General features: G+C 35.1%; 1 protein-coding gene across 2 annotated transcripts in view; it reads right to left on the minus strand.

The window, feature by feature from the left end:
• The window catches only part of LOC150095025 (N-acetylglucosamine-1-phosphotransferase subunit gamma-like), a 149,636-nt gene that overhangs the window by 83,855 nt on the left and 51,971 nt on the right, over positions 1-13,810 (minus strand). For both annotated transcript variants that reach the window (XM_090411382.1, XM_090411381.1), the window contains exon 3: positions 6,415-6,475. In XM_090411382.1, coding sequence (XP_090267508.1) covers positions 6,415-6,475 — 61 coding nt within the window. The remainder of the gene's footprint in view (positions 1-6,414; positions 6,476-13,810) is intronic.

A 13,810-nucleotide genomic window follows, 5' to 3' on the forward strand; every position in this document is an offset into this window, starting at 1 on the left:
CATTAGAGCTTGAAAAGAATAGCCAATCTAGATATAGTAATAAAGAAACAAGAGAATGGACAAATCCAGCTCACAATCTATCGAAAACCAACAGACACTGGATGTTACCTGCACTTCAAATCGTCTCACCATGTTGCACAAAAACTCAGCATAATACATATGCTTAAAAATAGAGCAACCAATGTTATCTCAGAAGAAAAAATTCTCCTTGATGAACTCACTCTCATATCTCAAACCCTAGTAAACAACGGTTTACTAGGGTTTGAGATATGAGATTGCTAACCTGCATTGCTAACTTCCTTTCATAATCTGCTTTTGCCTTTCTTACCACACTAGTTACCTTTCTGGCCTTAATTTATCTTACATAAGAAAAACATTTTTTAACTATCAAAATATAATAAGAATAAAATCTTTTATAATCGCACATATGCAATAATCTGCATTTTTATAAACAAAATAAATTTATTTTGTTTGTGATAGAAGTTATTATGACAAACAATCTATAAATAATAAATAAATATTATCTAAACACAATAATAGTGAAATACGTTATATTTCTCTTTTGTTTTTATACTTCAAGTGATAATCAAAGGTTTTACCATACAATTGGTTACCAGAAGGGAGAAGGGTAAGGATAATGCATGTGCTTATTTTTTTTTCAAACTTGGCGCATTCGTTATAGAGGAGTTGAAACAATAATTCCAAATAATCTATACACTGCTGAATAGACTAATTTTTGCTAGGCTACCATATGAGTTTGTCGCTTAATATATTTCAAAAAGTTATGTTTTTTTTTGTTTTGTTTTTTTGAAAAAATAAAAAAGTAAACAAGAAGAACAAGGGGCTTTCAAATTTGAGAAAAATTTAACAAAGGGCTCGGGCAAGCCCCTTATACCTCACCACTGGGTGTTATACACGTAATTGTATTTCAAATGTGTTCCTTTAGATGATTCTTGTTTCATATCTTTTCTTGGTACACCATTGCCTTCAAGTGTTCCCACAAGTAAAAATCAAGTGGACTTGAGGTTTGGGAACATCAGAGGCCACTCCATGGGACCATAGTGACCAATTCAGGAACCCCGAAACTGCTGATCTAGTATTGGCAAACCCAGATACCATAATGGGTGGCACCCCATCTTGCTGAAAATATGCTGGAAATTTTCCTTCCTCATTTAGCAGGGATGATATTTAGGTATATTTCATTATTCAAATTTATGTGCAAAGAAAACCAGTTTCGACTATTTTGTTACCACATATCCTGCACTACACATCAGTTTTCTTGCACTTTGCATCTTTGAGGGACTCATCCAGTGCAGATTGGTATCACTCCAGTAATGTAGGTTTTAGCATCATTAACCAAAATTGGTTTCATTAGTAAACAAAATTTCAGATGAGAAGTTTGTATCACCATCTAATTTTTATTGCCCACTTGCAAGATTCCATCCACCAATCTAGGTTGTCTTCACTAAGATGCTGCAATATTTGCATTTCAAATGGATGCCATTTGTTCTTTCATGATGTGGGCAATACTTGATTTGGCTGACGCTGCTTTCTGCAGACAGCTGTCATGTGCTTTTTGGGGGACTCTTTGTAAACACTGCCAGCATCATGTGCCTTCATTGGTGAATGCCAGTAACACTTTCAGTTTTTTTTAACTTCTCAGTAAGTTTAGGAAGAGTGTTTTTTGTGATATGCTTGCTATGTCTCCTGTTAAATTCCATTGCAACATTGTGAAAGCTTCCTGATTCAGCCATGAGAATGATTTTTATATCTCTTCTTTAGACAACGGCATTTAGGAAAGGTATACCTAAAAACAGAAAGAAACATCATTCCCTAGATGGTGCTTTAATAAAGAGTATGTAAAAAAATGTATTCATAGTCTTTTTTCAAGAAAGTATGTATGTTAGAATAAACCCCACTGTAAATTAGTTTGTTTGTTTGTTTTTTCATTAAAAAAACAAGAAACATTAAAAAAAAATTAAACAAAGTATATGTGTAAATATATGTATCTTTTTTTGAAAACTTGTGCCAAAAAAGATTAACTCCACCATCATTGAATTGTTATAAAAAAAATTTTAAAAAAAACTTATAACAAAAATTTTAATAAATTTAAATGAAAAATATGTTAAATCATCATGCAAAACAGTCACTCATTCACATCTTTCAAAGTTTCATTTTCAAATTGGTGAATTTCAGATGCACTACTTATGCTTTTGTTCAGATTCACTATTATGACTTTTTCATTTTTGTGGGTACATCATGACTGGATAAACAATTCATAAATATATTGTGGAAAAGTTCTGAAATCCCAAAACTTGCACATTTCCACACTATCTGATCAAAAATATCTGAATGCTTGCTCATCCCACTCTCATTCTGATATGAAAAGCATTAATATGGATTTCATCCACCTTTTGCTGCTATAAGCCTTCAATCTTTTGGAAAGGCTTTACACTAAATTTTGATACATTGCTGCAGTAATTCCTTTCCATTCTTTCAGAAAAGCATTAAGGTTGGTCACTGATGGGAGGAGGAGGATGGTGGTTTGATCTGGCCACAATTGACATTCCATTTCATCCCACAGGTGATCAATGGAGTTGAGTTTAGGCCTCTGTTCAGGCCAATCAAGTCTTCAACATTCATCTCGTCAAATCATTCCTACACAAACCTCACTTTGTAGACAGAGCATCATTGTGCATCCAAGCACAGAAGTGTTGAGAATGTCATTATAGGCTACAGCATTAAGATTCCCCCATCAATGAAACTAGGGTACCCAGCAGTGGTGGCCCGTACATAAGCACTGCGACACTGCAGCACCCCTGGAAAAATAGTTCACCCAAGCACCACCCAAGGAAAAAATGAAAAAATTAAATTTTGTTTGTGTTTATAAATAATAACAATGCTTACAACATTATATAAATGCAGTACAACATGTTAAAGGTTACAGCTTATGTTTTGACATTGATTGAATAGTTAATAATTGGAATTGTGTGATTAACGCTTTAGATTACAAAACAAATGCACTGCGATTCTAATGCAATATTCGTTACGTCATTGTCATTGCACGTTATGTCATTCCCAACTGTAACTGGTCAAACAGCAGTGTATTTTTAGTAAGCTTACGTGCCTTATTTCTGTGAGATATGAAACGCTTATTATTGGTGCATGTGCCTGGTGAACTATTTTTTGTAAATCTTATTTTATTTTGTTAAAATAACATATAATTATTTATTTATTATAGATACAAGGCTGAATTATGACAAGTGTCACTGTTGAAAATATGAAAAGAATAATATTTTTTCAATTATCGTTACACGAAACAAATGCACTGCAATCTAACGCCGACATTCGTTTGCACTTGTCATTGCTATTGATACGAAACTTTTATTATTGGTGTTTGTTCGTGGTGAGGATGAAATATTTTTAATAAAGCAATTTTTAATATGTAAATTTATTTATTAATAAATTCGTTACTGATTAGGAAAAAAAAAAGTGTTTTTTTTTTTGTATATGCAGCACCCCCACTTAAAATTTTCACTGGCCACCACTGGTACCTAGAGTGAACTATGAAAATCAGCCTCAGACATTGATGACTCCTCCACCAAATTTCACTGTTGGCACAACACATTGGGGAAGGTAGCACTCTCCTGGCATCTGCTAAACCTACTCGTTTGTTGGACTGCCATATGGTGAAGTGTGATTCATCACTCCAGAGAACATGCTTTCTTTGCTCCAGAGTCTAATGGTGGAGAGCTGCACACTATTCCAGCTGACGCTTGGCATTTCCCTTCTGATGTCAGACTTGTATAGCCATGGAAACCCATAATCTTCAGATCCTGACAAATGGTTGTAATGCTGCCATTGCTTACAGAGGCATTTTGTATCTCAGTGGTTACTGTTTCAACCAAGGATGGATGATTTTTTTGCACCACACACTTCAGCACTTAACAGACCTGCTCTGTGAATTTTATGTGGCCTGTCAGGTCATGATTGTACTGTTAGTGTGTAGGCATTTCCATTTTATAACAACATCTGCTTTGGGGCAGAAATTTTATGAATTGAGTTGTTGCAAAGATGGGATCCTATGATAATGCCATGTTAAAAGTCACTGAGCTCTACAGTACTGTCCATGTTGCTGTTAATGTTTATCTATGAAGATTGCAAGACTATGTGCTTTATTTATACCTATATAAGTCATGATCATGATATATATAGTCATATCCACTACTATGAAGGGGCCTCTGGATATTTTTGATCAGATGATGTGAGTAGTCATGATTGTAACCCTATTAAAATATTACAACAGACTGTTTTCTTGCATCTCTTTTTCACTATGGTGCTGTCCACATGACAAATCTTGCTTTCTGGCATAGAATGAGATGAAAAATTGAAGATTTGCTAGTTCTCTCTGAGGTAATTGGAAATAAAAACTCTAATAAGTAGTATAACACGCTTAGGAGATTGCTTAGATTTGTGCCATGGCATGTAAACCTGCAAGGGCTAGATGTTGAGAGTGCATGAGAAATGGTCAAGGAGTGTTTGAGGGAAGTAATGGCAGAATGCATACCTAGAGTCAGGAGAGTAAATCCAGCGGGCATTAAATGGATGAATAACACTATCAAGCTGTAGCTGTAAAAAATAAATAAACAATTGATTTATCTTGATGATCGTGTGCAAATATTTCATGTTTATATCATGAAATATTTGTTTAAAAATGATAACCTTTACAGGTTGATTGTCCCCTCATACTTTTTGATTGGCATTTGCACACAAGCTGTTTTAATAAAAGTTTTTGTGTGAAATATGGCTTTTTTTTGTTCAACAATGCGAGTTCTTTGTTAAAAATTTCCATAGCTCACCACTGATAACACTAGATGTGTTAACACAAATTCACCATGAGTGGGAGAGATGCATCTGTGTGTATTTTCACACACAAATGCATGGCAACCATAAAAAGAATAGCAACCATAGCGAGCATGTTTTGTAAATTATTATTATTATTCGTGACACCTCCAAGGAGTCAGAAGACTCATCACAGGAGGACACCTACTGTATAACTCTCCGTCTACACCACTACACCGAACCTCTACTACCAATCATCTACATCAATGCCATCTACTGCCCACCACCACCACAACTAGTATTTTTTGTCTGTAAATTCGTCTGAAAGGCCGATTTGTCTGTATGCAAGATGAAAAACCCTGCGATCTCTGTATGATCAGCTAACCTTCAATTGAAAAAGTCCATAAAAAGATTCCTCCCATCACAACGAGAATTGAACTTAGGCCTTTTCTAATCAAAGAGCGCAACATACCGTCATTCTTTCAATTGTGCTATGGAGGCACTTATAAAGTGGGAAAAATAAAATAGGGAAAATCCCTATGTACAGACTTGAATCGCCCTGTATATATCATTATAATAACAATAATTTACGTAATTTTTGTGGGAAAAAAAAAGATAGCTCCCATCACTCACCAATTGTGAAATCTGCTTACCAACATCTGTACCTCTGTGGACTAGGCTTCCTACTGTCAGTACCTGACATTAGAGACAATAATTTCAGGAAATCTCATTTGATAATTTCTCAACATATTGCATAATCATTACAAAAACTAAATGAACTTTTGCAGACTTTCAATCCATCCACAGCTTTGCTGATAACAGTATCAAGCCACTGCAACTAGTGGCCTGAACTCTGATCTTCCAGCTATATCCCAATGAGGCTAGGAAAGCCCTGTAGACTTCAATGCCACCAAAACTCAGTGCTGTCAGATTTCTCGCAAAAAAGAGTTCCCATTCCTCTCCCTTATCTTCAACAATACCCAGATATCCAAAAATGATCAGATTTTCCTTCTTGGACTGACGTACACCTTCATCTTTCCTGGCACAAACATATTTCAACTTCTGCTTCTACAGCTGTCAAAAAACTTGGTATACTTTTCCACGCAAGACACTACTTCACACCTACTTACTCTATACAAATCCCAAATTCCTTCACTTTCCTCCAAAATCATTACAAGAAGAGTCAATGCTAACCAACACCCTTTTACAGTCTATCTTGAAACTCACCAAATCAACTTCAGTTCCTCCTCTTTCATTCCATCTACTTCTGTTCTTTGGAACAGCCGCTGCCTTCCCCAAAGAATACAACCTTCAGCTCTTTAAACAAAATGTGAACATATTTCTCCTTATCCTTTTGCTCTTGCCCACACATGGCACTAATCTAGGTCCTATACATATATTTATAATATATGCATAGGACCAAAAATATGATGACAATAATAATATAATTTTTTGTCAAGTATGATAATTTATTTTTCACCTGCATACAGTATAGTATTTTGTTTAACATTATTTTTTAAATGAAATTGTTCTCCCTCTATATATCAAAAGTAAAGAAAATTGCTTGCTTACCCATAATTTGCAGGTTCTTTTACTATTTTAATTGGAATTTTAGAACTCTCTACAAAAATACCTTAAAAAAAAAAGAGAAAGATGTCATCAGGAAAAAATGTTAAAACATTCTGATCACATAATGTATAAGTTTTAAGATGCTAATGTACATCAAAAAGGCTGGGTACTCATTTCTTTCCTTGCAAGTACAGGATTGTGATGCACTTCTTGGAACACATTATCTTGAACTTGCTGATTATCCTCCTATTCAAATGCAACACTTTTTTCTTTTGTTTGTTTTTCATGTGAATCCTACAAATGAACCTAATGTATAATGAGTAGGCTAAGAGTTACTCATAATCCAGAAAACTTGCTCAAGAGAAAACCAATGGAACTTGTTCAAGCCACTTCAGGCCAATAAGCAGAATGGTTGCTTCACACCAGGTAATAAAATTCATAAACATTCATGTCCATAGTAGAATTTGAACCCACAGGCTGTTATACATTATCCACAGGACCAATTAGTACAGCCATGATCAAATTTCCTGTGAATGTTGGTATACATCAGTAAGATTAGAGACAATGTCAAGAATCTTGTTTGATAATTTCTTGATATATTGCATAATCATTACAAAACTAAATGAAATGGGTGACGGCATACTCCCTGTTTCAAACTTAAACTAGCATTTTTTCATTAAAAACACATGGTTAAACATGATCATTTCAAGAACACAAATTGGAACACTGTTTAAAAGCTCCAAGAATGCTTGCAAGATCCAGTCATTAATGACTGAGTGACACTAATGACACCACCCAGCACTCCAGTCATTAGTGACCAAATTGTGACTGATCATATTTCCAATGATTAAGATAACATTGATAGCATTGATACAATTTTTTTAACACTTATCTGAAATGATGTGAGAAAAAAAATAAATAAATCTTCATTGCTGCTTTATAGGCTTTAAGCATTTGATATGATTTCAGCATTTGATTCAATAAGTAGAAATAAATTGATGGAAATTTTAAAACAAGAAATAAAAGAAAATACTCAATATCATACTCCAGTACTATAAAAATAACATGGCACACAATAACATTTGGAACAGATAAAACTTCTAAAATACAAGTCAAGAAAAGTGTTCTGCAGAGATGTTTGCTCTCACAATATTTGTTTAACCTATGCCTGAAGGAATTTTTAAAAGAATCTATTCCAGAAAGCATGGAAATAAATGTGAGCAGACAAAATTTACATCATATGCAGATGATAATATGGTTATTATTTAGATAACAAGGAAAGCTTAAAGTATATGATTGAAAATCTGCATAAAAAAAAGCAAGGTCTATGCAATGTAGGATATTTTAATAAAACCAAAACAACGATAATAGGTAGAAATAAAGAACTTAGAAGTAGAAGGAAATAAGCTAGAACGGTTTAAAAATTTTAATTACTTAAGACATTAATCACAGCCAGGCTAAATTATGAAAAACCATCAAGCATAAAATATATGGAAAAATACACATCTTTCTAAAGAACTTATAATCAATATACATATAGCTCCCCACAATTCTTTATGGTACAGAGACATGAGTGATTCAGACAAAAGGAAGAACAAAAATTGACAGGCTTTGAAAACTAGTGTTCAAGAAAAATAAACAAAACATCATGAATTGAAATTAATACCAATCAGGAAATCAGAAAACTATACTATTATATTTCCTCCAATTTTCCAAAATAGAAGGGTAGAATGAAAAGATACTGCCAGAAAGACCAAGAATGAAAGATGGAAAACATCAACAGGTCTGAGCACTTATAGATATTTAAATAATTTAGCTTCAGATAGTTTGGAATAGAAAGCTGTTGTTCATGGATGCCTCAACCAGCCTTAGGCAGATGGGAATGATGATGATGAAACTTTTTTGTTGTTGTTGCTTAAAATCACTCAAAAAATCAATTCCAGAAGCTTGGCAGACTCTTCCTGGGATAACCTGTATATATCTGGCTAGTTAAATCGATTCTAACAGATATTACATGATTTCTGCCACCCAACATTTCCACTAGACACTGAAGTGTCAATACTAAAAAACAATTTTTAGTATCTGCACTGGTGGTGAAATAAGATATTTATTCTGAAATATCTGTGCATTGTTAATTAATGAATGTTCATTACATATCAAGTGTAAAAGAAAAAAGTTCTTCTTTCGAGATTCTATCAGGAACATCAGGAGTCTGTAAATGGTTTCTATTGGTTCCTTATCCTTACTATTGGTCTTAATTCCGCAACTTCTTTTCAAATTCTATTAAAGTTGATCTCCACCATGTATTTTTTAGGACGGCCATGCTTTCTCTTTCCTGTGGATTCCATTCCGGGGCTGTGTGACAGATGTCTTCATGATCTTTCCTAAGTGTACGTCCAATCCATCTAAAGTTTTGTTTTCTGATTTCAAGGTTGACTTTTTGCTGATTTCTTCTTTTCCAGAGGTCTCTGTTAGTAATAATTTGTGGCCACCAAATTCGAAGTATGATCCACCGACATCGGTTTAAATGGTAGTTTTCATTGTATTTCCTTTAAAACCAGTTGCATTTCACATCCATATAAAAGAACTGATTTAATACGTGCATTAAATATTTTTAATTTTGTATCTGTGTGAATATTAAAAGAAAAAATTTAGTTTCTGGTATATATGCTAATGATGGAATAAGTTGTGTTATTCTGAAATATTTGTGCATTCATTACATTAGTATTAGACTAATGTTCCTCTTGCTATGAAACCATGTCAAGTTATAAAATAACTAGAATTAAAAAAAAAAAAAACAGTAATTAACATTTCTTTTTTTAGTAACAACAGTATCACTCCACATGCTATATCTTAGTGGCAGTTGTTAAATTAAATTAAATTAAATTAACCATACATACACTATACTATACTATACTCATCTATTAGAACAAAAGCTTAAATTTTTTTTTTTTTCCATTCTAAGGTCTTTCCCCCAGAGGCAAAGCTACATGCCACCAGACGAGTCCCCAGGTTGCGGATCGGGGAATGGCCAACTGATGGTGGCTAACTGCGAATAGCTAATAAGCAGTCCCGGACAAGAAGTGGCAATATTAACAGGCAGGACATGGTGGGTTAGTGGACAACTCCAGCAACTGTATAAAATGCCACAGAAGTCCAATGATGGTACTGTGTCAAAGCGAGCTTAGGCTGCCCTAAGCCTAAATCTATATTCTCCTTTTGATTCTCTCCCAAGCTCTTCAAGGAAGACTAAAGGTTTGTCAGATAAGTGTTGATGTGCTGACAGTAAAAAGAAAACACAATTGAAATCTGATGCCAAAATACAAGAAAAAAAGACTCATGCTGGGTCCGCATCCCCAATCGAGTAATCAGGGTTGGATCGAAAAATCAGTTACTGAAAACAAAGACAAAAAAATCAAACTCAGGCCTGTAAAGGATGGAACATCAATTGGCACATGGAATGTCCATACACTCTGGACAACTGGAATATTGCAGTTGCTTCAAGAAGAAATGAAGAAATGCAGATGTGATATATTGGGTATTTCAGAAATGAGATGGACATTGTCAGGAGAATCAAATGGTGGAAGAGTTCTCTGGTCAGGAAATGAAAGTAAGCATGAAGCAGGCATAGGTTTCCTGCTAAGTAACAAGGCCTGTCAGGCAATGATAGGATACAAACCAGTTACTGAAAGAATAATGGTTGCAAGAGTCAGTGCCCAACCATTTAATATCACAACCATTCAAATATATGCACTCACTGCAGAGAGTGCAGATGAAAACATTGAGAGATTTTACAGGGATCTACAACTAGTAATTGATGAGGTGCCGAAGCAGGATATACTCATCATTGGAGGAGACTGGAATGCAAAGATTGGCAAAAATAACACAAGATGGGAAAAGGTTATGGGAAAATTTGGATATGGAGAAAGAAATGAACGTGGAGAGATGCTTCTGGAATTTGCCACGGATAACAACCTGATGATTTGTAATACTAAATTCCAACAAAAAGATTGTCATAAATGGACGTGATGCTCCTCTGATGGCAAACACAGGAATATGATCAACCTTATATTAATAGACCAGAAATGGAGAACCTCAGTTCAACAGTTCAGATCATTCCAAGGAGCTGATATTGATTCGGACCACAGCTTAGCAATTGCGAATATAAGACTAAAACTGAAACAGAAGTACAAAGGAAAGTTCCAAAAAGCTAGAGACATCTCAAAACTAAATGAAGACAGGCTAAGAGAGCATATCAGAACATATTGGAAACTAAGCTTAAGACCCCAAGTGAAAAACAAAATATAAATACAAGAGCAGAATGACTGACTACAGTGTTAAAAAAAAGGCAGTAGAGGCAGTAATTCCTGAAAGAGAAAAGATCAACAGAAATGGATAACTCAGGAAACCCTAAAATTGGTACAAGAGAAAAGAGAACTGAAATTTAAAAGAGATAATTCAGAGGCAGCAGATGAGTTATACTGTCAAAAATGCAATGAAGTATGGAAAGTAGCAAGATCTGATAAAGTCAAATGGACCAGTGCAAAGACATTGGAAAACACAAAACTAGAGAGGTCTACAAACTTATAAGAAATGTCAATAGGAAGTGGCAAACAAGATCAGTAGCAGTCAAAGATGAAAATGGTAAAGTATTGATGGACAAGACAGAAATTATACACACAGATAGGCAAGATATTGCATCGAACTATATAAAAATCAACTAAATGATACTGCAACAGAAGTAATCAAAGAACTAAAAGCAATCTCTCCACCAGCAGAGATCTTTGAAAATGACATCTTGGAAGAGGAGGTGAATAAGGCTATAAAACATCTCAAGAACAACAAGAGTCCTGGAAATGACAACATAATAGGTGAGATGCTAAAATATGGGGGAGAATCAGTTGTAAAAGAAATACATAAGCAATGTAATGAAATATGGAGATCAGGTTATGCCCCAGAAGAGTGGAAAAAATCGGTCTTGGTTGTCTTCATAAGAAAGGCATGCTTTAGAATGCACCAATTACAGAACTATTGCATTAATAAGTCATCTGGACAAAGTGCTGATGAAAATACTAACAGAACGCCTGAAGGGGCATATGGAGGCACATCTTCTGGATGAGCAAGCCGGATTTCGACAAGATCGAAGTACAGTGCAACAAATACTTGCACTAAGACTAATAGCAGAGAAAGCTCGAAGAAAGAACAAAAAGATATATTGCTGTTTCGTGGACTTCCAAAAAGCATTTGATAATATTGACCAAAATATAACATGGGCTGTCTTGGAATCCAAGCACAAGCAAAAATCAGAATAGCAGGTGAGACTGGAGATTGGTTTGCCACTAGTCAAGGGAGACCCAATATCACTAATCATCTTCATCATACATCTGGGAAGAACACTAGATAAGATTAAAGAAGATGGAGGCATTTCAACAAATGGCATGAGAATAAACTACCTCTGCTTTGCAGATGACATCGTCCTAATTGAAGAAGATGCAGCAAGGCTGGAACAGACATTGCAAACACTATACACAGAAGGAAAAAGATATGGACTAAATGTCAACTTTGAAAAAACTAAAACAATGATATTCGGACAACAGGAGTTACTGAACAGAGTTACGATAGACAGATTTCAACTGGAAAATGTGGAACGCTTCACATCTTTTGGATGCCACATGATGCATGACTTGGACCTCAAAAAAGGAGATAAAAATTAGAATAGCCAGAGCAACAACTATTTTAAAAGCCATGGACAAAATATGGAAGAGCCGAGCTATAAAGATGTAAACTATACTGTGCATTGTAGAAACCTGTATCTTCAGCAGCATGCTCTATGGATGCGAGGCCTGGGTACTCCTGAGAGAATCTGAAAGGAGGATATTAGCATTTGAGAGGAAGTGCTATAGCAAGATCTTGAGAATAAGCTGGATACAGAAAGTGAACAATGAGGAAATCTACAGACGAATACAACCAAAAGAAAACCTGATCCAGAAAATAATCAAAAGGAAACTATGTCTATTTGGCCATATATGTAGAATGAATGATGAGAGAAAATTAAAAACATTGCTGTTTGGAATGATTGAAGGAAAGAACAAAAGAGGAAGACCAACCAGAGAATGGGGCAATGACATCGTCAAATGGTGCAGAAACTCTATACACAAACTGAGTCAACTTGCACAAAATAGAATGCAATGGAAGAATCATATCAAGATGGCAGCAGACACCTACGGGCATTGGACCCTTGGTTGTTGATGATGATGATGAATTTTTTTCTTATTTCATTGCAGATCCTGATTCCATAATATCATTTACGTTAACAATGCAATGAATAAATTCTGAATCTTTCCTAGTAATAAGAATTCCTATGGTTAAAGATTTATTAATATTGTTATTATTATTGTTATGTTATTATTGCACAAGCATCTCCATGAAGTCCTAAGACTCATCATGGGAGACCCAAACTATCAACACAGTATCCATAATACCTCTCCTTGAAACTGTTAACACACAAAGCACTCACAACTGATCAGAAAACACATCCCATTCATTCACCACTCTCTAACAAAAAATGTAGGTTTCATGCCCTTGCTAAATACACTCTTACCCAACTTCCAGGAATGACCACTTGTTCTGCTCCCTCTAGCAAAGTGTTGAAACATTTCCCCTGCATCACTCCTATAAAAGCCTTTAAATAACTTAAATGTTTCTATTATATCCCCCCCCCCTTTTGCACCTATTGACCAACTTTTGCAATCCACAAACCCTCAATCTATCCCCATAGGGGGGGGGGTAGATTGAGGGCTTGTGGATTGCAAAAGTTGGTCATTCCAGGGGGGGCAGATTGAGGGCTTGCGGATTGTAAAAGTTGGTCATTCCAGGGGGGGCATTCCACAGACCACACACCATCTTGGTTACTTGACTCTGGATCCTCTCCACCACTTTCTCATCCCTAAGAAACTCAGGTAACTAGACCTGAACACAGTAATCCAGATGTGGTCGTATCAAGGTTTTATAAAAAGGAATAATAAAATTCCCTTATTTCTCCTTGTTGGTGTTTTCTTCAATAACCAAGTGATCTTGTGAACTGTCCTGGCTACTTTAGCAATATGCCCTCTAAATTTCAGCTCTCTATCTAATACTACCTCCCAAATCCTTCATCAATTTCATGCAGCACATTTCCCTAAATGTGATACACAGCTTGTCATATTTGTATTCCGAAATGAATAACTTTACACTTCTCAACATTAAATTTATATCCATGATGTTTTGCCCATATTGTCAGTCTATTTAAGTCATGTGCATGCTCTCTATATCACCTTCATTAATTTCATTAACTATTACCCTACCCAACTTGAAATCATCAGTAAACAACTGAATATCTCCAATAAAATTAAACAGCAGT

This window comes from Typopeltis vanoorti, chromosome 21 (assembly GCF_054136105.1).
Source record: "Typopeltis vanoorti isolate ZY-2024b chromosome 21, IOZ_Tvanoo_1.0, whole genome shotgun sequence".
In the NCBI taxonomy this organism is placed as follows: Eukaryota; Metazoa; Arthropoda; class Arachnida; order Uropygi; family Thelyphonidae; genus Typopeltis; species Typopeltis vanoorti.